Here is a 26,594-nt window from a genome sequence, read left to right on the forward strand (position 1 = left end):
AAGATAGCAACTGATTTGCATTTCATTGAGTGAAATAAGTATTTGAACCCTCTAACAAAAAAAGACTTAATACTTGGTGGAAAAACCCTTGTTTGCAAGCACAGAGGTCAAACGTTTCTTGTAATTGATGACCAAGTTTGCGCACATTTTAGGAGGAATGTTGGTCCACTCCTCTTTGCAGATCATCTCTAAATCCCTAAGGTTTCGAGGCTGTCTCTGTGCAACTCTGAGCTTGAGCTCCCTCCATAGGTTTTCGATTGGATTAAGGTCCGGAGACTGACTAGGCCACTCCATGACCTTAATGTGCTTCTTCTTGAGCCACTCCTTTGTTGCCTTTGCTGTATGTTTTGGGTCATTGTCGTGCTGGAACACCCATCCACGACCCATTTTCAGTTTCCTGGCAGAGGGAAGGAGGTTGTCGCTCAGGATTTCACGATACATGGCTCCGTCCATTTTCCCGTTTATGCGAATAAGTTGTCCTGTGCCCTTAGCAGAAAAACACCCCCAAAGCAAAATGTTTCCACCCCCATGCTTGACGGTGGGGACGGTGTTTTGGGGGTCATAGGCAGCATTTTTCTTCCTCCAAACACAGCGAGTTGAGTTAATGCCAAAGAGCTCTATTTTGGTCTCATCAGACCACAGCACCTTCTCCCAGTCACTCTCTGAATCATTCAGGTGTTCATTGGCAAACTTCAGACGGGCCTGCACATGTGCCTTCCTGAGCAGGGGGACCTTGCGAGCCCTCCAGGATTTTAATCCATTGCGGTGTAATGTGTTTCCAATGGTTTTCTTGGTGACTGTGGTCCTTGCTAATTTGAGGTCATTAACTAACTCCTCCCGTGTAGTTCTAGGATGCTTTTTCACCTTTCTCAGAACCATTGACACCCCACGAGGTGAGATCTTGCGTGGAGCCCCAGAGCGAGGTCGATTGATGGTCATTTTGTGCTCCTTCCATTTTCGAACAATCGCACCAACAGTTGTCACCTTCTCTCCCAGCTTCTTGCTAATGGTTTTGTAGCCCATTCCAGCCTTGTGCAGGTCTACAATTTTGTCTCTGACATCTTTGGACAGCTCTTTGGTCTTTCCCATGTTGGAGAGTTTGGAGTCTGCTTGATTGATTGATTCTGTGGACAGGTGTCTTTTATACAGGTGACTAGTTAAGACAGGTGTCCTTAATGAGGGTGACTAATTGAGTAGAAGTGTCTAACCACTCTGTGGGAGCCAGAACTCTTAATGGTTGGTAGGGGTTCAAATACTTATTTCACTCAATGAAATGCAAATCAGTTGCTATCTTTTATTTAAAGTTATTTTTTCGATTTTCCTTTTGATGTGCTATCTGCCACTGTTACAATAAACCTACCATTGAAATGATACTGTTCTGAGACTTTTCATTTCTTTGTCATTGGACAAACTTACAAAATCAGTGAGGGGTCAAATAATTATTTCCCCCACTGTACATTGCACATACATATCCAGACAGTAGAAAGACATACTTACACACTGAAGACATACGTTACACCATGCTACTTCACAGGACGAGGATGAGCTTTCTCACTTTAGGGGGGCTTTTTAGTGGGATACCGGCCATGTGCGGAACGGAACGGCCAGCCCTATGATGGAAAAGCCTATAGATAAGAATAGGACAGTGGAGCTCTCATAAGGTTTCATACTGATGGTCAAAGGGACCTGTTGTCTTTAGTGTTCCCTTGAAACGTGAAGCCATTTTCGGTTTTGCCATCTTTAACATAATTGCCCACATTTATTTATCAGCTTGCCTGTGAATAGATCGACGTCAAGGCTTATGTAAAATGTTAATTGTTCAGTAGTAATTACATTAAACATCTACATAAAAAAGAAATTACAATTTGCATTAAAGAAAGTTCACTGGTCCCAAAAAGTTAATAATCTATATTTGTCTCCTTCTTGATGGTAATTTGTTTCCTATCCATTCCAATTTGCTTGAAGTCATCACATTAAAATCTTTTAGATACAAATGTGCGATTAGTAAGTGTTCATCTTTATGTTATTACCCTCATTTCAACCAGTTCTTTCTGTTCTGCACCATTTGTTAAGATCTCTGCTTGCCATCAGTGAATGGAAACACTGAAAACATGTCCTGATTAAAGGATGATTGTGTCCTTTCACTGACTGCATACAGAGATCCAGATATTGGTGACAAATTGATACACTATGAAGGAGATTTATCATCTCCCTGCACCAGATTTCTGGCATAAAAAAGTCGCAAACTTTGTGTTTGAGTCTTTTTAGATGCTTTTGTGACAATATATTACGCCACTCTTACCACTTTTGTGGAAGAGGATTTGGTTAGGGCGGGGAGGTGGCATGGGCAGCTAATTTATCTTAATTTTTGCCAGTTTTCTGGTGCAAATGAAGACAGAAATCTATGGCAGCTCTGAGCTGCTGTAGATTTCTGTATGGGCGCATGGACTGCCAGAGGATGCACCATTTATATGAGGAGGCGTGCACCTTATCATAAATTAGGTACTTCCTTCAGCAGCGCAGGGGATATCAAGACTAGCGCAAAAAGTGCCAGTCTTGATAAATCTCCCCCTAAGGACTCGTTCACGCGAACACGTGCTGCCCGTTGCCGTATTGCGGACCGCATTTCCATATCCACAATACACGGGCACCGTTCCGTGTGCATTCCGCCTCATTGATGCGGACCCATTCATTTCAATGGGTCCGCAAATCCGGAGATGCAGAACGGAGCACTACGGAAGCACTACGGAGTGCTTTCTGAGGTTCCGTTCTGTGCCTCCTCACCTCAAAAAGATAGAACATGCTCTATCTTTTTGCGGAACGGAGGGATTGCAGACCCATTCAAGTGAATGGGTCCACGATCCCTATGCGGCTGGGCCACGGTCGGTGCCCGTGCATTGCGGACCGCAATTTGTGGTCCACAGCACGGGCTTCACATGGTCGTGTGAATGAGCCCTTAGTGTGTTAAAAATGAGCAGAATCTAAACACCCTACTTGTACAGTACATTCAAGAAAGTCTCAGATATGTTGATCCTTCACATTTTCTTAATTATCGGGATTGTACGCTGTATTGTGAGTTTCTGTTCTATTCATGAATCATTGCCTTTAGCTAGTACAACGTCTTTAATTTTGTCCAGAAAGGCAGTCAGTGTAAAACATGCCGTCTAATAATGATAAAATCCCGGGGCCATTTTGTACCCATTCTTACAAAGCTCTTTGTATTCTTCTATTTTCCCCATGAATTTGGCTTCCTATTAATCAGGGCATAAAATGACCCTTTGGAACACAGACTGATTGTCAGTTTCCGAGGCTTGGAAAAGTATGAGATAACACTAGTAATGTACCATAAAGCATGGTATGGAAATATTGCATCTGGGAATGTGCTGCTCAGGGGAACATTCTTACTTGGCAATACTTTAAGAAGTAACACGCATTATAGGAAACAAAGCAAGACAGGGCAGATTCTGCATTCTTCTGAAATAGGATCAAAAGTGGGAAAATGATGTAAATTGCCTTGTGTGACTAGTTGGATAATATGCAGTGCCTCTAACAGTATGTCATTTAAAGGGCATTTTAACCCCTTAAAGGGCATCTGTCAGCAGATTAGCACCTATGAAACTGGCTGACCTGTTCCGTGTGCACTTGGCAGCTGAAGTTACCTGTGTTGGTCCCTTGTTCATATGTGCCCGCATTGCTGAGAAAAATGATGTTTTATTATTTGCAAATGAGCCTCTAGGAGCAACGGGGGCATTGCCGTTATGTGTAGAGGCTCTGCTCTCTCTGCATCTGCTGCGCACTTTCCATTTTAATTAACGCCGGAATAATGGAGCAGGTCACCTCCTAAAGCATCCCTAAGTCTGGCCCTGTTCTCCTAACTGTATGAGCCGACCCATAAGGTAGGAAGGGCCTATACGCTGGAACCTCAGAACCCTGAAATCCCTGAAGTTAGGAGACAGGGACTTGAGACAACCAGGTTAATCCAAGACACGGATGAACCAGAGTCTCCACAGGCCTAGCAACAAAGGGAAAAGGAGAGACCATTCGCAGCAAGAGGATCGGCAGGTAAGAACAACACTGCACTGCGCCACCAATGTTTTTAATAATGGGGAGGGCGCACTGCGCCACCAATGGTAATTAACGTTTAATACAGGAGGCCGGTGTGTCGTCACAGAGTCACATAGCCGGCATCCTGCCTCTGACAGAGAGCTGCGATCAGTTAACTGCCACTGATCGCAGCTTCCTGTCATATAGGCTGGGCACCGCCTCCTGTATTTGTATTAGACGTTAATTATCATTGTTGGCGCAGTGCGCCCACCCCTCCTCCTCCAGTCTCTCCTCATAGCATGCAGGCAGCGCGGCACAGGGGGAGGGAGAGAGTGACTCCTTCTCCCCTGTGCTGCTGAGGGAACATGAGCGCGCTGACAGCAGCGCGCTCATGTTCTGTGATAGCGCGCTGGACGCATTATTGGCATATCGGCAAGGTTAGATGCCGATACCGATAACTTAAAAAATCATGAATATCGGCCGATAATATCGGAAACTCCGATAATCGGTCGAGCTCTAATTAAAACATAATTTTTCTCAGCAATGTGGGCACATATGAACATGGAACCAACACAGATGCCTTCAGCTGCCAAGTGCACATGTAACAGGTCAGCCAGTTTAATAGGTACAAATCTGCTGACAGGTGCCCTTTGAAGGGGCTGGTGCGCACGTAAAAATAAAAAGTAGACTATTACTTACATAGCACACCCCGCACATCACTCTGTTCCTCCTAAACGGGCTATATTGACCTGGCTGCAATGATGGCATCATATCAACAACATGTGACCGCTGCAGCCAATCACTGGCAGTGCACCGCTGAGGCTGAGTGCACGTGTTGCTGACGTCACCACTGCAGTAGGGTCTACAGAACCCAGCTAGGAGAACCGGAGTGGCATTGTGGGATCTGCTAGGTGAGTAATGGTGTTTATTTGTTTTCTGACACGCCAAAAGTGTTGTCCAGTTTCTTGCTGAAACAAGACAACCCCTTTAAGGCTACAGTTAGTTACAGCACTAAGAGATTAACAGTATGTGCCAAATATATTTATTTGAGACATAAATTCAAAATGAGTGTGTGCGTTAGAGGGTTAATAGACAAGTAAACCTAACGGAGGGGGATGAAACATTAGTGTCCTCACACTTCCACACGCTGATATACATACTGACATAAGGAGAAGACTGTGGGACGGCTCCAGTGAACGCTCTGCAAAGTATTTCTCACCACTTACTTCCAGATAACACTTTTAAAGTCACAAGGAGAGGGAGCTGGAAACGTGAAATCAGCTAGTTGTTTTAATAAAGCTCCATGTGCCTATGGACTTCATGGCTTCAACATCTATTAATCTTCCAGTGACAAGCTCATTTTCACTGGAGATACCATGCCATATTTGTCCAAGAATGACTCTATGTGACTCATAAGCAAGTGTTTCTGTGATTTTGGATGCGTCCCAAGTTTTCTTTTTGTCAGAACAAGTCCTGCTAGACATTAGAATTAACTTGGATATTCTCTTTTGAATCGTGGTGGTAAAGTCCTTTCCCTAAAACAGTCATTTTTTTTAGCTTTGAAACTTGAGCCCTGAGACACTGACGTTTCCTTGTTCCCCTTGGCATGTGAAATTAACAAGACTAAATAGGTCATCTCTGCTTATTTTTAAAAGCAGACATCCAGTGATTTTGGCAACACAAAGATCAAGGTATCTGTAGGTTGCTATGTTTAACATAGATAAGTCCATGCTTTGCTGAAGTACTTTCTTGAAGTGTTTTTGTCCCTCTTTGAGGTCAGGCTGCTCTCAGCTATTTATGTGGGCTTGGGCCGGAGACCTAATGTAGGGCAGTTTTGATGCCACACTAATGTTCATCAGATCCTTCACTCAGAACAGTTGGACATTGAGTCACAGACAGTAAGTAAGTTCTCATGCACCCAGTACAAACCTGTGAATGGAGCTGTACTGCTGAACATCCTGCACCAGACGTGGTATGTACAGAGATCTTCTCTCCTGGACACTATCCATACAGAGTCAGATGAAGCATATCACAATTGCCTCCATATAGAGCTGGTACAATACAGGCCTCATACACTTCCATGGCCACTCTATTCCAAAAGGTGTTGGCCACCTTTTGGATGGTTTTTAGCAACTCCCTTCCTGGGCAGACCTCCTGCTTCCTGGCTCTTTCATTTTCTGACTTCGGCTGCCTCCGTCGTTTCCCACTGTCAACATCCCCTTTGACACCACTGCAGCCAATTGCTCCTCTTCTGTCATATCAGTTGGTCATGTGACCCAGGGCAGGTCACCACGACTGGCTGCAGCAGTGTCAAAGCAGATGTTGCCAAGCATAGGCTAGGGAGTGAAGGAGACGAGGCCCAGCGGCAGTGGGCAGGTAAGTATACTTCTCTTTGCAGGTTTGCCCAGGAGGAGGTGGTTGCCAAAAAAACCCAAAAAGGTGGCCAACCCCTTAAAGGCCCTGTACATCACGGGCCCTTAGTTAAATTGTAGTTGCATTTGAAATGGAAGTTACTGGGATTACTTTCCCGATCGTCTTCAAGTGAAGAATTGTGATTGCTGCTCTGGCTATAACCATGTAGTAGCAACAAATAGATTTTTTTTTGATTAGCAAGACTTCCCATGCTCTGCTCCATAAAGTTGGACCTGTTCAGGAAAAGAGCTGTTTGGGTTTGGTGCTTTTACTCAGCAGCCATGATAAAAGCCTATGAGAGACCTATTAACTTTTTTACCACTGCGGTAGTTAACATTTTGCATAGCTGGTGGCCAGATAAGCATTTCACTGACAGTTATCTCTCCCGACTACCTCATACACAGGCTCAGCATGTCAGACACCTCCAGTGACAACTTAGTGTAGGTTTGCCTCAGCGTTCGTACTTCCATTATACTGTTCCGTTATAACAGGATTAGAACAGAACTTAAGGACGGAATGCAAAACGGAACCCTTTAAGAGGCATTCCGTTTTGCTTTGTCCTTATACTTTTCTATGGGTACAAATAATGGTTCAGTTTTGTATGACGTAAAAAAAAAAAAAAGTCCTGTCGACAGGACCTTTTTTTCCGTCATACATAACGGAACCGTTATTTGTGCCCATAGAAATGTATTTCAGTGCAGCTCTGAGTGCAGACAGCGGGGGATCAGGGGTCAGTAGGGAAATAAAGAATAGTGATCTGGACTCTATATCTGCAGTACTATGCATATATATTAATATATAATAGTCCAGATTCCCTTCTGCCCAGTCACTTTACTTGTACTGTACCGTGTTTTGCAGTGAGACATTATCGCGGCTTATCACTTCAGTAACATTCTGTGCCTTCCTGTTTATGTTTTCTTAGTCCCTCCATTTTACTTTCAACATCTGGACCACATTGGCAGAAGAGTGGACCATTATGAAAGGCCAGAATTATCTCTGGGATCTTATGAATATGTTGCTACACTGGATTACTGCAGAGTAAGTGCATTGTGGACTTCATTTCCTTTGTTTTTGGAAAGGCGCGTTCAGCCCCTCTTTTTATCTCTGTGTACAAGAACATTTCTAATCTTTTAGCTATTTGGCGCTCTAACTTATAACAAGGAATTAAAGTCCATTTAACCCATGACTGGACAGTGTAGGAGGTTTCTTCCTTCATGAAAATTCTCCAGTAAATGCTGGACTTACCAGAGGAGATTATTGAATACAGCTGCACCGTGTGGTCGGTCTGACGGCAGATTCGCCAACAGGGCATACATCCTGGTGATAGATCTGGCGTTGAATGAAAACAACAACCAGTCATATCTGGCATTATTTTACACCAATAGTAAAGGACATAGATAATAGGATAATAGTAGGGCCTAGTAGTACATTGATAATTCTGCTCCACCGTCTTATGTTGAATTCTATACTTCGCAATGTGTGTTTTTTTGTATAACTACATGACAAAAACTGTGGCTGCCATTGTAGCCAACTCTTTCCTATGAAACGTTTCCTCCTCAGTAATTTAGTATCAGCTATGTTGGAGACACTTACAGGTAGCCGGGCTTCCAGTGTGGCAATGGAGATGAAGGCATTCTGTCACTTATTACTTTTTGTGTTTATACGGGGACATGGCTGTCTTTCACACCTAGCAGCACATATCATTATGATTCTTCTCAAGCATGCCACTAGCATTTACTACAACTCTAGAAACGTTAGGGCAGATTTACTAAGCCTGTGGATGGCGGAAACCTAGACAGCCTGTCTAGACATGCACCAGATTTATCACATTTGGATGATAAATCTGATGCAGGGATAGACACTTTTGTCTGTGCCCATGCTGTGGTCCGCAATGCACGGGCACCGTCCATGGGGCAGCCGCATGGGGATCGCAGACCCATTCACTTGAATGGGTCCGCGATCCGTCCGTTCCGCAAAGAGATAGAACTTGCTCTATCTTTTTGCGATGCACTCCGTAGTGTTCCGTTCCGTGCTACCATTCCGCATCTCCGGATTTGCGGACCCATTGAAGTGAATGGGTCCGCATCCTTGATGCAGAATGCAGACGGAACGGTGCCCGTGTATTGCAGATCCGCAATACAGCAACGGGCAGCACACGTTCGTGTGAACGAGCCCTAACTCTATTACTAACTGTTGGTTGGCTTACTTTGAGACAGATTTTTACACCAGAAATGTGGTGCAATTCTGATGCCAAATGTTGCACCGATGGCCATGCCCATTTCTAGAGAAGCCACACCTCTTTTTATACTACGCAGAGAAACTTTCCCTTGACCTAGATCGTTCCACATTGTGGGAAAGGTTAACGCCAAAATCTAGGTGCACTCACACTAGTAAATGCCAGCCACAGGATAATAAAGTAACCAGTCTAGATCTATGAACTATGGGGGGTCATTTTCTCTCATAAATTCACCTATTTTTGGCATATTTCTGGGGCAGATTGCGGACTAAAGGTTATTTGCGCCGCAATCTGCGACTTTTCTCTGCTCACACCAGGTCTAAGAAAGGAGGCATGGTGGGGAAGGGGACGTGCCGGTAGGCTAATCTTCTTTACCATTTTCTACACCTGTGTTAGGTGTAGAAAATGGTCTAAATTTAAGCCAGTCAAGGGAACTGGTGGTAGTTTTAGACCGGCTGTGGATGCACCGAAGTTATGTAGAGTGCCTCTTCATAACTTCGGCGGATCCACAATCAGCGCACGAGGTTATTAAGAACGACATCTAAAAACGCTGGATTTAATAAATTACCCCCTATATGCATATGAGATCTGCCCCTCTTCATAGTTTAAAGATAAATGGGCAGACTTTCTTTTATTGGAAATACTGTATTATTTATAATAAACTAATATTTATTTTCTAGAAAAACAAACCTCCCAATCCACCTGCCTATATATTCATGATAGACGTGTCCTACAGCAACATTAAAAATGGTGTCGTTCGCCTGATCTGTGAGGAGCTCAAGACTCTACTGGATAGACTGCCAAGGTGAGGATGGTTTCACATACAGTTGTTCAATGGAAAACGGGGCATACCATGTTACCGTATGAGTTATCTCAGGTCAGCAATGTCTGAGCCTTGACTATAATGTTAATTTAATCATAGAGGAAACGAGAGCTAAACAAGGACTAACAAAATCCACCTCCCTGATCAGCTCCGATTCGTCATCAAACGATTGCACCATGAAGAAGAAAGTAAGCCTCTGTTAGACACATGCTGCTGCTTATCTCAGCAAAAGCACTGGAACAGACAAGGTTAAAATCCAGCCTTTCTGATACCAACAGGAGAGCATGGCATTAGCGATCGCTCCTTCCCATACTGCACTCCTTCACTGACGAGCAGGCAATTGTTGGGAAGGAATGGTTGGCCAGTGCAAAAGGGCCTTTAGTAGGGAGTAGTAAGTGCCCCACAGGGTCCATGAGCATGAGGTCTTACGTTTCGCAGCCAAGAATATAATATTTGGTCTGTGTAACCTCCCAATTTATTTTGCTCATCCTCATGACCATCTTTTAACCCTTCATAGAAGATATGACAAGCACATTGAGTGGGCTACAGTAGATATTGACCAGTATGATTTCAGAGTAGAAATTTGGATGGTCGATCTGTGATTCACTGGACCCTTAAATACTTTTTCTTCACACAGTTTTCGGAGCAGATTGAAGATTTTATCTGTATTTCCAAGTTGTACTTTTAAGTGCAAATGCCTGAACAGTGGAAATGTGTCAAGATGTTGGCTGAATGCCAGCACACGATAGCAGTCACACCATGTCAGATAGCAGAGATATGGACCGCCAAAGTATGCCTTCAAAGCCGTCCTTCCTCCCAGTTTAATCATGTGCACTCGGACAAATGCTATAGCTCAAGATGGCTGATAAGGGGAAACTAGATGGCAGCTAATGGGAGTGAAGAAGGTCTTGGGCTCCAGTATTACTATAGCTGGTGAACCTTGTAGCGACTACATGAGCAGTGTAAATCCATAAACTTCATTCAGTCCTTGCATTGTATTATACTTCATAGAGGTGCCAGCTTAATGCCAGCCTTTACTGGCATAAAACTAACTTTATATGAAAAAAATGATGGTATGCACTAAAAAAACTGCACCATTTCTTTAGCTCTATGGTATTCTGTAGCGTGCACTCACATGTTCACATTGGTGCTTTGCTCCCACACATATGAGATAATTGTTGAGTGCAGCAAGAATCCATCTTCTGCGACAGTTACATTAATGCATTTGATAACTTTCCATACCTAAGCAGACATTTATTACTTTTCACAAAATGTACTGTACAGAGGTTACTAAGGAAATGTTTGATAGAATAACAAAGAGACACACGGGTAGCATCGGAGAATTCAGCGCCTCTGTAGAGTCTCAGCATGTACTGTGTATATAGCGCGGTAAACTGGCTTCTGATTTATTGGGGTGTAGTGCCACCTTCTGGCCAAGTGCTAGTACTTGTAGGCAGAGCACATAAGTGCAAACTATCTATGAAGCAAGACTAGAACACAGCTCAACATATACTCTTATCTCCTATCTATATATCTGTTGTCATGGATTTCTCTTTTACTTCATGAATAACAGAGTATTGTCCGTTTTTGCGTTTTCATTTTTTACTCCCTGCCTTCTTAGAGCCATAGCTTTTATATTTTTCCATATGAGGACTTTGTTTGCTGGACAAGTTGTACTTTCTAACGTTTAATATTGTACAAGAAGCTGGAAAAAATTCAAAATGGGTTTGAATTGGAAAAAAATGCAATTCTGCCGCAGTTTTGTGGGCTTTATTTTTACAGCGTTCCCTACGCGGTAAAACTAACTTGTGCTCTTCATTCTCGGGGTCAGTACGATCACGGCGATACCACATTCTTATCGTTTTTCTTGTGTTTTAATACTGAACAAAATAAAAACCTTGAAACAAAATGAGTTTTTTCTCTTCATCGCCATATTCTGACCCCTATAACTTTTTTTAATAGTTATGTGTATCAAGCTGTGTGAGGGCTAATTTTTTTATACCAATTTGGGGTGTATGACTTTTTGATCACATTTTATTCAATTTTTAGTTGGAGGTGAAGTGACCAAAAAAAAACCAAATTGGTCAATTTGATTTTTTTTGGGCATTTCGCCGTATGGAATAAATATATTTATAGCTAAATAGTACGGGCGTTTTTCTGCCGCAGCAATTCCCATGATGTTTATTTTTTTATATATTTTAATTGGGGGAAAGAGGCGTGATTGAATTTTTTTTATATTTTTAAAGACAGTTTTTAATTTTTTTCACTTTTTGAAAGTTCACATAGGGAACATGAACAAGTAATCATTAGATTGCTTCTCTTATAGACTCCAATTAAATGAGCTGGCGCATTGTCGTCCATGAAAATGAAAATGAAATTGGGCCTGTGTTGTTCATGCAGAGGCACAATGACTGGATTAATGATGTCATTCAAGTAGTATGGACTTGTCACTGTACCATTCACAAAGTGTAGGGCAGCTCTGTATTGACTAGACACATCTACCCACTCTGTAACCCCACTACCACCAACGTCTGGTCTAGCGACAACAGTGGCTGATGCATAGTGCTCTCCTTGATGTCTCCAAAATAATTTCTAATCAGCGTGAATCGATTTTCATTAGTGAACAGCACTGAGGCCCACTGGTCCCTCGTCCAGCGTAGATGCTCCTTGACCCATGCAAGACGATGACGCCTGTGGTCAGGTACCCACGCAGATCACTCTTACGTAAACGGTTTTGAATGGTCTTACGTGACACTTGGGTGCCTCTCACCTCCCTTAAATGTGCCTGGAGTTGTGTGGCATTCATTATCCAGTCCCGCAGGGCATTGCTCACAATGAAGCGGTCATCAGTGTGGTATGTGGCCAAAGGACGTCTATTTCCGTGCCATTCTGTGACTCTTCCAGTCTCTCTGTATCTCTGCTACAACCGGCTGATGACCCTCTGTGATACTCTAAGTTTGGTGGCCACTTCTGTCTGAGGTACTGTTGATCCATTGTTAGATGTCTTCTTGGTCTCATGATGTCAAAATAAGAACAGCATGATGAGGAGGACTGTTTAAATACCAATCCTAATTGAACCAGGATATTTATTGGGCAATTCATGGATCAAACACCTGTTGCAAATTTTGCTGTTAAGCTCCTTGTTAGAGAACAGCAAGTTGTGCAAAACGTACTGAAACATTGAACAGGTGGACATGTGCATTCAAAAGTTTAGAAAAGGTCACAATAAGTTCATCTGTAAAGGTTAGAGTGCATTTTAGGTTCATCCTGAAATTTCACCCACATGCCAAATATCCCTAACTTTTTGTGAGTAGTGTATTTATCCATCCGTCTGTCTGTCGGTCGGTCTATCAATCTGTCTGTCTAGCTATTTGTCTATTTATCTACTGCACACCTAACTGTATTTTTATCTACTAACTGCTTGTTTCTCCCTGCGATTATGAATTCGATCTGTTATTAGTACAAGCCTAGACACATTAACATGTAGTCATTGGGATCTCGGGTCTGCAGGGATGCAGAGCAATCTATGATCTCACTAAAGAAAGCCCTCTCTCTTTCTCTGATTTTTCCCAGTGGAAAAGTGCAATTACTGAATTTCTTTGCCAGAGTGAAACCACATCAGATAATAGTTGTTTCCAGTTAAAGCTGATTCATCTTCTGGGCATTTTCCACTTGTTTTTACTGGATGACGTCCAATGTATACATCATTTAATGCACCCTCAAAATTATTCAGATTAGAAAAAACTCCAGTATAAAAAAAAAAAACTATACTTACCTTGTAATTCTGATTCTAGGTCCAGGACCGTTTTTCTGCAGTTGTGATATTTATCCTCAATATGTCTTATAAAAGAAGCCATTTCAGTAATAATATTGCATTAGAGATTTGCTGTTTATGGACTGATGGTTTATATCTATTTATCAGGAGAGACAAGAGAGAAAATTGGGGAAGATTTATTAATATACAGGCGGATTGTAGTATGGGCCAATAACACTCAAACCTTTAAGTTCTTTGCCACTTTTCTAATATTGATCCTTCTACCTAATTGGGTTACACTTTTCCAGATAGTTTCAAATAAGGTAGCAAAATTAGCACTGGGGCTTCTTTGTTTCAATGTATTTACACCAGAAAACTGTCAGAAATACATCATTAAATGTGCAGCATTGTATTGAGTGCTCCTGTTTCTGATCAGATGTCGGACATACAGATGTAAAATTTTCATCTTTTGTTCCTTTTAGCTAATGTCTCTCTAGAAATGACTGCATAGTTATCATGATTAGTGTTGAGTGAATTGGAGTGGACTTCGATCCGAATTTCAGGAAAAATTTGATTTGCCGCCAAGCCAACTTTACTCGTGCTTCGTGGTAATGAACCAATTTTCCCTAAAATGGCGTTTTAAAAAATTCACACTCACCCCATCCATTTTACGTGTGAAGAGTCCGAGGCGATCTTGATTGAAGATCCCCAGCGAAATCTTGTGTGCAGTGACGTATGATGTCACCACACCGGCTGGCGTGATGATGTCATCATGCACTACGCAATATTTCGCACTGGATCTTTAATCAAGATGGCCGCAGCAGACTCTTCTCAATCAAATGGATAAGGTGAGTATTACATTTTTTTTTTTAACAGATTAACCCCTGACAGCCCTCATTGGTCATCTCAGATGCCGCGATCAGCGATGAACACGGCATCTGAGGGGTTTAATGACGGGGGCGGCGCAATCACCATTCCCCATCATTGCGCCTGCTACTCACAAAGAAACGCGCTTCCCGACAAAGTAGTTCGCCACAAAGCAAATTTCTTTGTGAAATTCGGTGAAGCAGCCAAATCTAATTTTTGAGAGCTTCGCTCATCTCTAATCATGACATCAGACTTATCAGACCTGTAAATGTATATTATATATTAATTATCACAATGGTTAAGATCTGTAGGCTGGATAGGTTGCTACTTAGCAGAACAACAATAGAATAAATGTGATCAAGCCCTATTCTATACTTTTATACATTTTTGCCATATTCCCCAACTTTATGACCCAAAGACACCAGTCAGCGTCTGCAGAGATTGAGGGCCTTTTACACGGGTCAATAATCGGCTAAAGGAAATGTTCATTTCCAATCATTGTCCCGTCTAAAAAAAACATGCCGATCAGCAAAACAAGCAAACAGTAATTTGCCAGCTGATCGGATCTTTTATGCCCTATTAAAAATGATTGTTTGTTGACAGCGCACCTTCTTATACACATTAGATGGTTGGCCAATCTAGCCGAAATTGGATTGGATTGTAAGGTGCATGGCCAGCTTAACACTGGACCTTCTGAAAGACATTTATTGAAATTTCCATAGCAGAAAATAATCTCATATAACACAAGGGATCCAGTTTGCTAAAGACTATGGACACCGTCGGAGGCAAGTTTTTTATTTTTATTTTTTATGATTGCATATGATTTACTCATTTTTGGCTAAAAATCACATTTTCAATTGGCCTTTATTAAAAATATTGAGACATTCCGTACCAAAGGGTTAACCATTTTTCTAACTGTGTGACTGGTACTTTCACTTTGTGCCCATCTAATAAACCTTATCTCTAAACTACTGAGAGGTCATAAAAACTTATTTAAGCCACATTCGTATCAGTAAGATAAAAACTGAGCTATAATGAGTGTTTATAAGGTCAGAGAGCAGAGATAAGGAGTCCGTCTGCTCCTGGTCTGACGGAAAAGACAGAAAATCCAAAGGGTGCTACTAGAGCATCTCTCTGTACAGAAAAAAGGATGGCATATGTTAAATAAAAAATCTTTTTAGCTCAAAATGCGTACAATGCAATAATAAAAAAAAAATTGGGAGAAGGTGAGCTTTTTTTCTTCCTGACTGTCTGTGACATGCTCTGCTGTGATTGGACTTCTCACAGCCAGGGAGAAGGTGATGCCCCCTTAGAAACACAGCCGTCTCCTCTTCCCTGTACCGATGGTATGGATTAGCATATAGGGTGGGAGACCAGAACAAGAGGCACAGCGGGGAACGGAGCAGCCCATTGAAAAAAAAAATAAGCGGGAGGACATCTCCTCAACATGCCCTACATTGCCAGGTACTTGTATTGTAGTGTCAGGACCAGACCAGTGAAAGGTCCTCTTTAATCAAAAACTTTTCTTAGTTTAAAGATTGTGACACATTGCGTTGCACACTTGTTAGGGGTGAGATAACCAAATGCAGTGGGTTGGTTGCCCTTCCATGAATTAATGTCCCCTGGTTTGCTGGCTTTGGAATACAATGAATGTGCTGTAAAATATGCCACAATTAAGGACTTACTACGTCTGGTTTGGAAATATGACTCTTTAAGATACATTGCAATATTATTACCTGCTGCTACAGCATTATCTCATTACCTGGTCTTCTGTTTTTCTGCAGAGAAGAGAATGCTGAGTCCTCCGCTATCCGTGTGGGATTTGTCACTTACAATAAGTTTCTGCATTTCTACAATGTGAACAGCAACCTGGCCCAGCCACAAATGATGGTGGTGACGGACGTGGCTGAAGTCTTTCTGCCTCTGCTGGATGGTTTTCTTGTCAACTTTAATGAATCCAGAACAGTCATTAACAAGTAATGTACAGTCCCTACAATGTTGTGAACTAACTTACCACTTTCACTAGTCAGTAAAGGAAGTCTAAGCGTTCCAGCCGAGTTAGGGTAGTTATGTATTTCCATATTGCTGCATAATAAAGGGCATCTGTCAGCAGATTTGTACCTATGAAACTTTGGCTGACTTGTTGCATGTGCACTTGGCAGCTGAAGGGCTCTATGTTGATCCCATGTCCATATGTTCCCACATTGCTGAGAAAAATGAAGTTTTAATATATGCAAATGAGCTTCTAGGAGCAACGGGGGCATTGCCATTACACCTAGAGGCCCAGCTCTCTGTGCAACTGATGCACCCTCTTCACTTTGATTGACAGAGCCAGGCATTGTAAACGTGATCTTGCCTCCCTGGCCCTGTGAATCAAATTGGAGAGGATGTGGCAGTTGCAGAGAGAGCAGAGCCTCCAGGTGTAATGGCAACGCCCCCGTTCCTCCTAGAGGGTCATTAGTATATATTAAAACATAATTTTTCTTAGTAATGCAGACACATATGAACATGGGACCAACACAGATGTCTTCAGCTGCCAAGCGCACATGTAACAGGTCAGACAGTTTCCAGGTACAAAACTGCTGACAGATGCCCTTTAAGTTGCATGAGCTACATTAACAGGATGACTTCTTTGTTTTGCAGTCTGCTGGGTCAGATTCCAGATATATTTGCAGATACCAATGAAAGTGAACCTGTGTTTGCCCCTGTTATCCAGGCTGGCATGGAGGCACTAAAGGTTAGAATGTATTTATATTACTAATTAATCAAATGCACATCTTTTTATTTGATAACGGCTGTGAGAAGAGAACACCCTCAACACACTTCATTTATGCTTTATAAAGATTTTCAGTAACCGGTTTGTTTTTTCACAGTTTTGGCAAACATAAATAACACTTGAATTATAAAATGAAAAATCACACTATAACCCATACCCATATGTTTTGTGAAAGTAGTCACCTGGCACATTGGGAAAATGTCACCCATCACTTACACTTTTGTATCTGACCAAGCAGAGCCTGAGACGCACAACACCTCAGAAATATAGAAGTATTAGACGTGTAGAGTTCATACATGTCACTTATGTCTACATGTTCATATCATCATGTAATTACCAGAACTAAATACACTAAGATCTTTGTTATCCAAAATGCCAGTAAATATCTGAGTCACAGAGACTACAAGTGTCATCTTCTCACTCCTTTAGAAAAAAATAGGCTCCTCCAATATGTGACAGTCTGAGAGCACATATGTCCCATAATTGGTAAGATGGAGGATGACATGAAGAAAAGTTCCTGTATACCCACCCCCTAGGGGTCACTGGAGGGTGTACAAGTTGATACTGTAGATGATAGAGACTGGGATCTTTCTTTCCTGTCACTTGCAGCTTCACCCCTCCCAGGGAGTAAAACTTTTCATTTCATTGAAAGGCAATCTGTTACACAGCCTTATCTGAGGGCAGCGTAAGGCCTCCTGCACACGAACGTGTGCGCTCCGTGGCCGTATTGTGGACCGCATTTGCGGATCCGCAATACACAGGCAAAGTTCTGTGTGTATTCCGCATCACGGATGTGGACCCATTCACTTCAGTGGGTCCGCAAATCCGGAGATGCGGAATGGTGCGGAACGGAAGCATGGAACGGAACCCTACGGGAGTGCTTCCGTGGGGTTTCCTCCCGTACTTCAGTTCCGCAAAAAGATAGAACATGTCCTATCTTTTTGCGGAACGGCCGGATCGTGGACCCTTTAAAGTGAATGGGTCCGTGATCCGCTGCGGCTGCCCCACGGATGGTGTTCGTGCATTGTGGACCACATTTTGCGGGCCGCAACACGACCACGGGGCGCACACATAAACTAGTGAGAAAGAACCTGATTCCACCACTGGGTCACTTACTACTTTTTGTGAAATAGTTTTCATAAAGTATCTGTTGTAGTGTTCATAAAATCACTACTCAACAGTTAAAAAAACAGTAAGGCCCCTTTCACACGGGCGAGTTTTCCACGCGGGTGCAATGCATGAGGTGAACGCATTGCACCCGCACTGAATCCAGACCCTTTCATTTCTATGGGGCTGTGCACATGAGCGGTGATTTTCACGCATCATCACTTGTGCATTGCGTGAAAATCGCAGCAAGCTCTGTATTGTGCGTTTTTCACCAACGCAGGCCCCATAGAAGTGAATTGGGATGCGTGAAAATCGCAAGCAGGTGCGGATGCGGTACGATTTTCACGCACGGTTGCTAGGAGACGATCGGGATGGGGACCTGATCTTTATTATTTTCCCTTATAACATGGTTATAAGGGAAAATAATAGCATTCCTAATACAGAATGCTAAGTAAATTAGGGATGGAGGGGTTAAAAAATAAAAATTTTTAACTCCCCTCATCCACTTGTTCGAGAAGCCCGGCTCATCTTCATTCTTGTTCTTTGAGGACCTGGGAGGAAAAGGACCTTTGATGACATCACAGCGCTTATCACATGGTCCATCACCATGGTTATGGACCATGTGATGAGCGCAGTGATGTCACCAAAGGTCCTTTTCCTCCCAGGTCCTCAAAGAAGAAGAATGAAGACGAGCTGGGCTTCGCGAACAAGTGGATGAGGTGAGTTTATTTTTATTTTTTATTTTTTTAACCCCTCCATCCCTAATTTACTTCTGTATTAAGAATGCTATTATTTTCCCTTATAACCATGTTATAAGAGAAAATATTAAAATCTTCAGAATACCTAACCCAAACCCGAACTTCCGTGAGGAAGTCTGGGTTTGGGTTTGGGTCTGGGTACCACATTCTTTTTCTCACACGCGTGCAAAATGCATTGCACTCGCGAGGAAAAAACTGAAGACCGCAATGCAATCGCATACAAAACTAACCCCACTCGCAGGCAAAATCGCACGATTTTCCCGCGACGCACCCGCATCCTATCCGGCGCTCTTACGCGACGCCTAAGTGATCCAGCAGTGGATTCAGATTGTCTTTCACTAAAGAGACAATCTAGTGACATAAATCTCGTGACAGATTTGCTTTAAAGGTAGATATATTAGACCTATCCTTGGCATTAAAAGAAGTATCTGCTTCCTAGACTTATTCAGTTGGTCTGCTGCATAGGTCAGCAACCTTCGACACTCCAACTGTTGTGCAGCTACAACTCCCTGCATGCTCAATTCACTTCATTGGGAGTACTGAGAACAGCTGAGCAAGTGCGGATGCTGGGAGTTGTAGTCTTGCAACAGCTGGACCACTGGTCTGGTGAGGTCAATCATGTTTATCAGCAGATGTCCTGTGTGCTGTGCTTTTTTGTCTCTTCCATCTTCAAGACCTGCATTTAGGGTCAGACGCCTTCATCAGTGACTACATTACACTGCATTTTATATGTTATTGTATAGTGTCGTTTTTTTCTTACTTTACCATACTGTATCCTGTCAGATATTAGATTCAGAAACTGCTTTGGAATCATGAACAAGCTGCACTGCATTCTAGATGGTAGAGATTACATTATATTGTCTATTTTGACATTTTAATTATGGAGTTATACAGTGCCTATTTAAATCAATGTGTAGTCAGTGAAATGCAGGGCAGGTCCTCCAGAGCAAGAATCACTTTTTGTAACTACTGTCCAGTCTGGCAATCGGATTAAGATCCTCTACAGAAGACCACCTTCTAATCCTACATAATAAAAGCGCTATGTGAGTGCGCTGTTTCCGTGTGCCGTTTGTCACACTGGGCATGTGCGGCGCGGGAACCTGAACCCGCGCGCTCCACACGCCGCCCACACCAGCGCGCGGGATCAGGGGCACAGTGGGGTCTGCTGGACGTGGCTGTGATGACTATAGGGCTCCATGTATGTGACTACACCGCCGTATAATGGGCTCTATGTGTACGGCTGCATACAATAGGGTTCTATGTAGAACTGCAGCACAGGAGGAACAATAGGGGTCCATATATTTGCCACGGACGCCTCGTTACAGCGGGCGGCGGAGCTCCTACTTCCCAGCCGTGTTCAGTGGTCGGTTCGCCATAATGAGAGTGATACACACTGGCCCTGCAAAATATACTTCCCTGCTGCATCTAGCTCCGCCCATCTGCCCACACACGGCCAATCACAGAGGGGCACGCAATACACCAATCGTAGATGAGGACTTATGTGCATTCAGTACGATAGTGCAAGGAAGGAGAGCTGTGATTGGTCTCCGTCAGAACTATAGGGGATATAGAAAACACAAAGCTAATGAGAGAAGGTTACTGTGGAGGAGCCGGGAGGTCAGGGGAGCGGGCACAGGGCACGAGTGAGGGGAAGATGTATACACACACACAGATGTAATCCATAATAATAAAAGCCCTGTGTGCGTGCCGATAATTGAACTGGTCATGCGCGGCACACCGACCAATCAACACATGGCGCTCCACACGCCGCCTGCAGCACTCACACCAGTGTGCCACCCAATCACCACCGCCCCACACGCAACCGCACCGCCCACACCAGTGCGCGCCGACCAGTCATCACACGATGCTCCAAACGCCACCCACACCTGCGCTGTCCAATCACCGCCGCCACTCACAAGTTATGGTGTGCTCTCCACGTCGGACCACTGCCATTACTGTCCCTGGATCACACAGCCGCACAGTCCCAGCACTCTCAGCCACAGACAGCAGCCGCTGCCAGCATTCTCAGCCGCCAGCAGTCTCAGCACCACTAGTCAGTGCCAGCAGTCAGTGACAGCCGTCTCAGCCATCAGCCAGTGCGACCAGTCACAGTGCCAGCAGTCTCAGCCACCAGTCAGTGCCAGCAGTCTTAGCCACCAGTCAGTGCCAGCAGTCTCAGCCACCAGTCAGTGCCAGCAGTCTCAGCCACCAGTCAGTGCCAGCAGTCTCAGCCACCAGTCAGTGCCAGCAGTCTCAGCCACCAGTCAGTGCCAGCAGTCTCAGCCACCAGTCAGTGCCAGCAGTCTCAGCCACCAGTCAGTGTCAGCAGTCTCAGCCACCATCCGCAGTGAGCAGTCTCTCAGTGCCAGCACTCAGTGCCAGCAGTCTCAGCCACAAGCCAACAGTCTCGGCCACCAGTCAGTGGCAGCAGTCTCAGCCATCAGTCAGTGCCACCAGCCACAGCCTCCAGTCACAGTGCCAGCAGTCTCAGCCACCAGTCAGTGCCAGCCATCTCAGCCATCATTCAGTGCCACCAGCCACAGTGCCAGTCAGTGTCAGCAGTCAGTGCCAGCTGTCTCAGCCATCAGTCAGTGCCACCAGCCATAGCCTTCAGTCACAGTGCCAGCAGTCTCAGCACCACCAGTCAGTGCCAGCCGTCTCAGCCACCAGTCAGTGCCAGCCATCTCAGCCATCAGTCAGTGCCACCAGCCACAGCCACCAGTCACTGCCAGCTGTCTCAGCCATACAATGTGGTCAAGTTCCCTTGCCAATATATTTAATATAGACTGTTCCTACTAATGTTTATGCACTACTGTTCTAGCGCCCATTATTGTAACGAGCTTAATGTCTAGTCACTTATAATGCCTTTGTAGGTAGTGTGAAAATGTATTTCATAAACTGGACAACCTCTTTCAGTAAATTCTCACCAGTGGATATCAGTATGTGTAGTGCACAGTACTTCTATTCATGTTCTGGGCGTAAAATTATTAAAACCATGGAGACTAAAGGTGTTAGCTTGGATATGGACATCATGGGCAAAGCTATAGCATATGATTCCCAATATGGCTGTAGACCTAGAAAATACAGGAAAACAGTATAAACAACTGTAGTGTGAGATATACTTACTCCAAACATGTGTTTTTTCTATAAAAGATAAGTGAGAAAATGTTCTAGAGTCATTGCTGGTATGTACAAGGTGAAGTGCAGGTAGAAGATAGTACTGTGGGCTGTAAATATCCCTTTCCGATTTACCACAATACAATAATTTGAAATAGTTATTAGAAAATTATAAATCCTAATTCTCCACAAAGGGGGTCATTTATGAAAATATATATGCTAATTTGGGGTGTATATCTGTGGCAGATTCGGCCACAAATGGGATTTGAGGCCGAATGTGCAACTTCTTCCCCATCCACGCCAATTCTAAAAAAGGATGCATAGCGTGGGTGGGGAAGGTCATTTATAATTTTCTACACCTGTTTTAGGCATAGAGAATTATCTAAATCTAGGCCAGCAAGGAAGCTGGCTTAGATTTAGGCTGGCGATGGATGCGCCTAAGTCATGTAGCGGCCGCCGCCTCTGTATAACATAAGCTCATCAAGATCAGGGTTATTAAGACCTCTAAAACGCCGGTCTTAATAAATGACCCCAATAAAAACTCTACTTCTACAGGGAGAACTATTACTTTTTAAATACAGCACTAATATAGAATTATACATTTTTCACATTTGGAAACTATACATTATCAGCAGTTTAGTACAAACCCATTACCTTGCGTAGACTTTGTAAGCTTTAATTTTACATTTTTAGGTGTTCCTGTGTATTTCATCAGCCACGTTGTAGAATACATTGCATACAAATGTGCATTAGAAAGCCAAAGAACTGCATATCGATGTCATAAACATGCTGAAAACAAATGAAAGACTATGTGAGAACACAGTTCTACAGTTTGCAGTAAAAATATATGCTAATTGTCTGAGTGCAAGCACATAAAGCTCCACGAAACCTGAAATACTAATAGGCATACATGAAAAAGCTATGAATGACATCACCAGTGTAATATATAATAGTTTCCATATTATGGCTGAACCTGATACATTTCACATGCTGCTACCATTTTCCATTTGGTTATCAACAGATAAAGCCACTTCAAAGATCCTGAAGAAGAATCTCTATAATAACTATACATTCAATGGCATATAAATAACTGACATATAAGATGACAGTTTTATACCCCTGAATGCTGTTCTCCATATAAGAAAACCAAATTTTAAGGAGAATGTCTATACTTTGTGGTCCATATTTCAACCCATTTTGCATATTAGGTTCTGTTCATAGTCCCTAAATCGCTGCAAAAGGTGCACCACAATAATATGCAACTGACAACACTGGCTAATCCCTCCATCTGATGTTAAGAACTGACTTTAGCCAATATATTCCAGTCAGGAACACATCGGAGCCCTTTTGCACCACCGTCAAGGTATCTCAGTGTGGCATGGGTTCCTACCACTAGACTACCTACGGTGTGTGAACATGTTCTGAGAGGTGCTAAGAACAACTTACAGCCAAGCTCCCACATACTTCCATAGTGAGATCCCTCATGTAGTGGGAGAAGGGATAGGGCTGTAAGCCCCACCTATAACAGGCCATGTGACACAGGCTACCAGGTGCAACAGAATGCACTAGTTTTTGTATATTTTCATCCACACACTACTCCATCTTGTGTAGGATGCCTTTGTGGTGAATGTGGTCCACTGCCGACATCCTCCATTGTATGCATTTTTTGCTGGGGATTGCCGCTAGCAACGGATCACATGCGGAGTAATTGCTCCCCCGGTTATAAAAACGCCACAGTGTTTGGGCTTTTTGAGCATTTCCTCCCATTTAGGCCACTTTATTTTAGTGATTTTTCTGTTCATAGTCCCTGCTAAAATTTCCATAAGTGTTGGAACTCTCCTATGACAGACACCAGAGACGCCCAACGGACCCCAGTGATTTATAATGGGTCTATCATATTTCCATTATAGTGCCCATCATTACGATGGGGAGAATAACCTGGCATGCTTTGCTATGTTTTCTGTCATATTTAACAGAATTTTTTAACAGAGACCCCTGAAGGAACCTTAGACGGAAATGTGAACAGAGCCTTAAAGGCTATGTACACCTTTGTTTTTTATTATTGCATTGTATTGTACTCATGTTGAGCTAAAAATATTTTTTTTCAATAGGTCTTTATTACAACTGTATGGCTGGTGCTCCTTTATCTGTATAAGAAAAACTGTTTTGCCTGGAAAGCAGTTGTCTGGGGCTGTAGTTTATGAGGCAGCAATCAAAAAGTTCTGAACAATTACTAATGTACATTGAACTCCAAAATCTTTTTTTTTCATTTAGACACTGTAGTTTTTTGGTGTCCAAGAAAGATGTCCATGGACAGAGGTTGCGGGTGGGAGATTGTTTCATGCTATAGTGTCCCAGTGTATACCTTTCTTGTGCTTTATGATAATTTTTCTCTTTTTATGCATTTCCCATAATTTCCTGATATGAGTGATCTTTGCTATAATTTAGTCATATGAACTGTTAAGGAGTCAGTGTAGTAGGTTTTACAATTAGGCCTCATTATACACATAACCGCAACACTTTTTACGTGTGCATTTTTCTTACTCCCATTACTAGAAATAATTATTCTTTTCTGCAGTACGGAAACGATTATGACATGTTCTATCATGCGGACAGCACTCGGATGACACCCTTAAACTGTCCATTTTATTTATTTTTTTGCTGACGGATAGAAATGAATGAGTCTGTGTGCAATCCACAAAAAATGCAGATCAGACACTGATACAAAATATGGTTGTGTGCATGAGGCCTAATGAGTAGTGTTGAGCGAACTTCTGTTTTAAGTTCGGCGTCTAAAGTTCGGCTTCCGGTTAGCGGAGAATCCCGATATGGATTCCGAATTCCGTTGTGGTCCGTGGTAGCGGAATCAATAATGGCCGATTATTGATTCCGCTACCACGGACCACAACGGAATTCGGAATCCATATCGGGATTCTCCGCTAACCGGAAGCCGAACTTTAGACCCCGAACTTAAAACAGAAGTTCGCTCAACACTACTAATGAGCACACATAGTAGTGGAACTGTGGTCAAAAACAGCATCTGAATCACATTGCAAAAAACATGTTGTGGTTTAGATGCAGTTTTTACAAGTGAAATATGTTAAATGAATGTATTACACTTTTAAGAACCTCAACTACATAAAAATGCATCAAAACTTCTTTGTTAATGCAAATCAGAAATAATTCTGCTGATTTCACCATCAGTCATATTTGTTCTGTGTTTGAGAACTACTCAGATCACAGCATCATCCATAGAACAGACAATGAAAAAATTAGGTTCCCCTCCTAGCTTATTCAATTCTTTTATTGAGGACACTGGTCTTCTTTGTGCCCCATCCCATATTTCCTGTCCCATCCATTAATTATAGGAGACAAAAGAACTGTTGTCTTTTTCTTAAAGAGGCATTTTACTTGCACACAATTTAATTTAATAGAGAGTGGTGTAATTAGCAAATTTCTAAATCACTTCATTAAAAAATCTGCCTGCACCCCCCTAAAAAAAAGATGTATGTAAGTGATGGCCACTAAGCCTGTTGTTAGGCTAGATCCGTCTCTAGTAACAGAGACACAGAAGATGGTTCACATGTAATGGGGGTGTGTCAGAGCTAGCTGAGCTCCTGAGCTTGATAGAACTGCTTCTACACTGCTTCTGAAGAGCAGAGAAGTTCCTCGGTGTCTGTAAGTGTGATCTTTCCCTCCTTATCAGCTTTCTGAGCTCCCTAGAAGAAAAACATTGTGATAAGTAAGGGAAGTGAGGTCACTGCATACAGTACTGGAAAAAGGGAGAAACTCCCTGCTTGTGAGAGAAATGCATCTAGCTGTGCAGCTGAAACAGGGATTAGTATGGCTGAGGAAGACATTAGGGGAGCCCAAAAAGACCTGCTCCTTCACAATTATAATTGTACAATGAAACACAGCCATTATGCAAACTTTTTTTTGAAAACTCAGGTAAGCTTTAAAGTTGTATTCTTGTTTCGTTAAGTTGAGGCATAAAAGGAACCCATATACCTTTTAATAGCTGTAAGCCAACATCTAACTCTCCTGATTCCCCCATACATATACATGCTCGGTTCAGCTGAGTGCATGTGTGTTTTTATTGGGTAGAGGGGAGAAAAAAAAAAAAAATTTATACAGATAAAGGAGCACCAGCCATACAGTTATAATAAAGACCTGTTGAAAAAATTATTGTGGTAGCTTTTTTCCTGTGCCAACAAAGGGATCAGTTGTTAAAACTAAACACATCCAGTCCTTCTCTCCCCCAGCATCATTTGTCGGGAAGTCACAATATGCTACAGGAAAATAAAGGGATGAAAAGTATAGGGTACAACTATTCTAGATGCCTCCATGTTTAATAAGTGCTAACTTATATTAGGGCTGTCCCTGAGAGACATGTAAAAACAGAAATTTACTGTACTTATCAGGATAAAAACTAAATTGTATTAAAGTATATGGACAAATATCTATTCAAATATAAAATTCCTGCTTGGTATATATAATAATTTCACTTTTTTCACTGCCAGGCTGCAGAATGTGCTGGGAAGCTCTTCATCTTCCATTCATCCCTTCCAACTGCAGAAGCCCCAGGAAAACTGAAGAACAGAGATGACAGAAGGCTGATCAACACTGAAAAAGAAAAGGTATTTCAAGAGTTTAGTGTTCTGAATCTGGAAATGACCCGACAGCCAGGACCGATGCAGTTC

At 42.8% G+C, this 26,594-nt stretch overlaps 1 protein-coding gene across 2 annotated transcripts in view; it reads left to right on the forward strand.

Annotated features, from left to right (window-relative positions):
- SEC24D (SEC24 homolog D, COPII coat complex component) overlaps positions 1 to 26,594 on the forward strand; it is a 91,110-nt gene that overhangs the window by 38,777 nt on the left and 25,739 nt on the right. For both annotated transcript variants that reach the window (XM_040418275.1, XM_040418276.1), the window contains exons 10-14: positions 7,379 to 7,494; positions 9,373 to 9,497; positions 15,921 to 16,112; positions 16,780 to 16,873; positions 26,415 to 26,531. In XM_040418275.1, the coding sequence (XP_040274209.1) occupies positions 7,379 to 7,494; positions 9,373 to 9,497; positions 15,921 to 16,112; positions 16,780 to 16,873; positions 26,415 to 26,531 (644 nt within the window). The remainder of the gene's footprint in view (positions 1 to 7,378; positions 7,495 to 9,372; positions 9,498 to 15,920; positions 16,113 to 16,779; positions 16,874 to 26,414; positions 26,532 to 26,594) is intronic.

This window comes from Bufo bufo, chromosome 2, assembly GCF_905171765.1.
Source record: "Bufo bufo chromosome 2, aBufBuf1.1, whole genome shotgun sequence".
NCBI classification, from domain to species: Eukaryota; Metazoa; Chordata; class Amphibia; order Anura; family Bufonidae; genus Bufo; species Bufo bufo.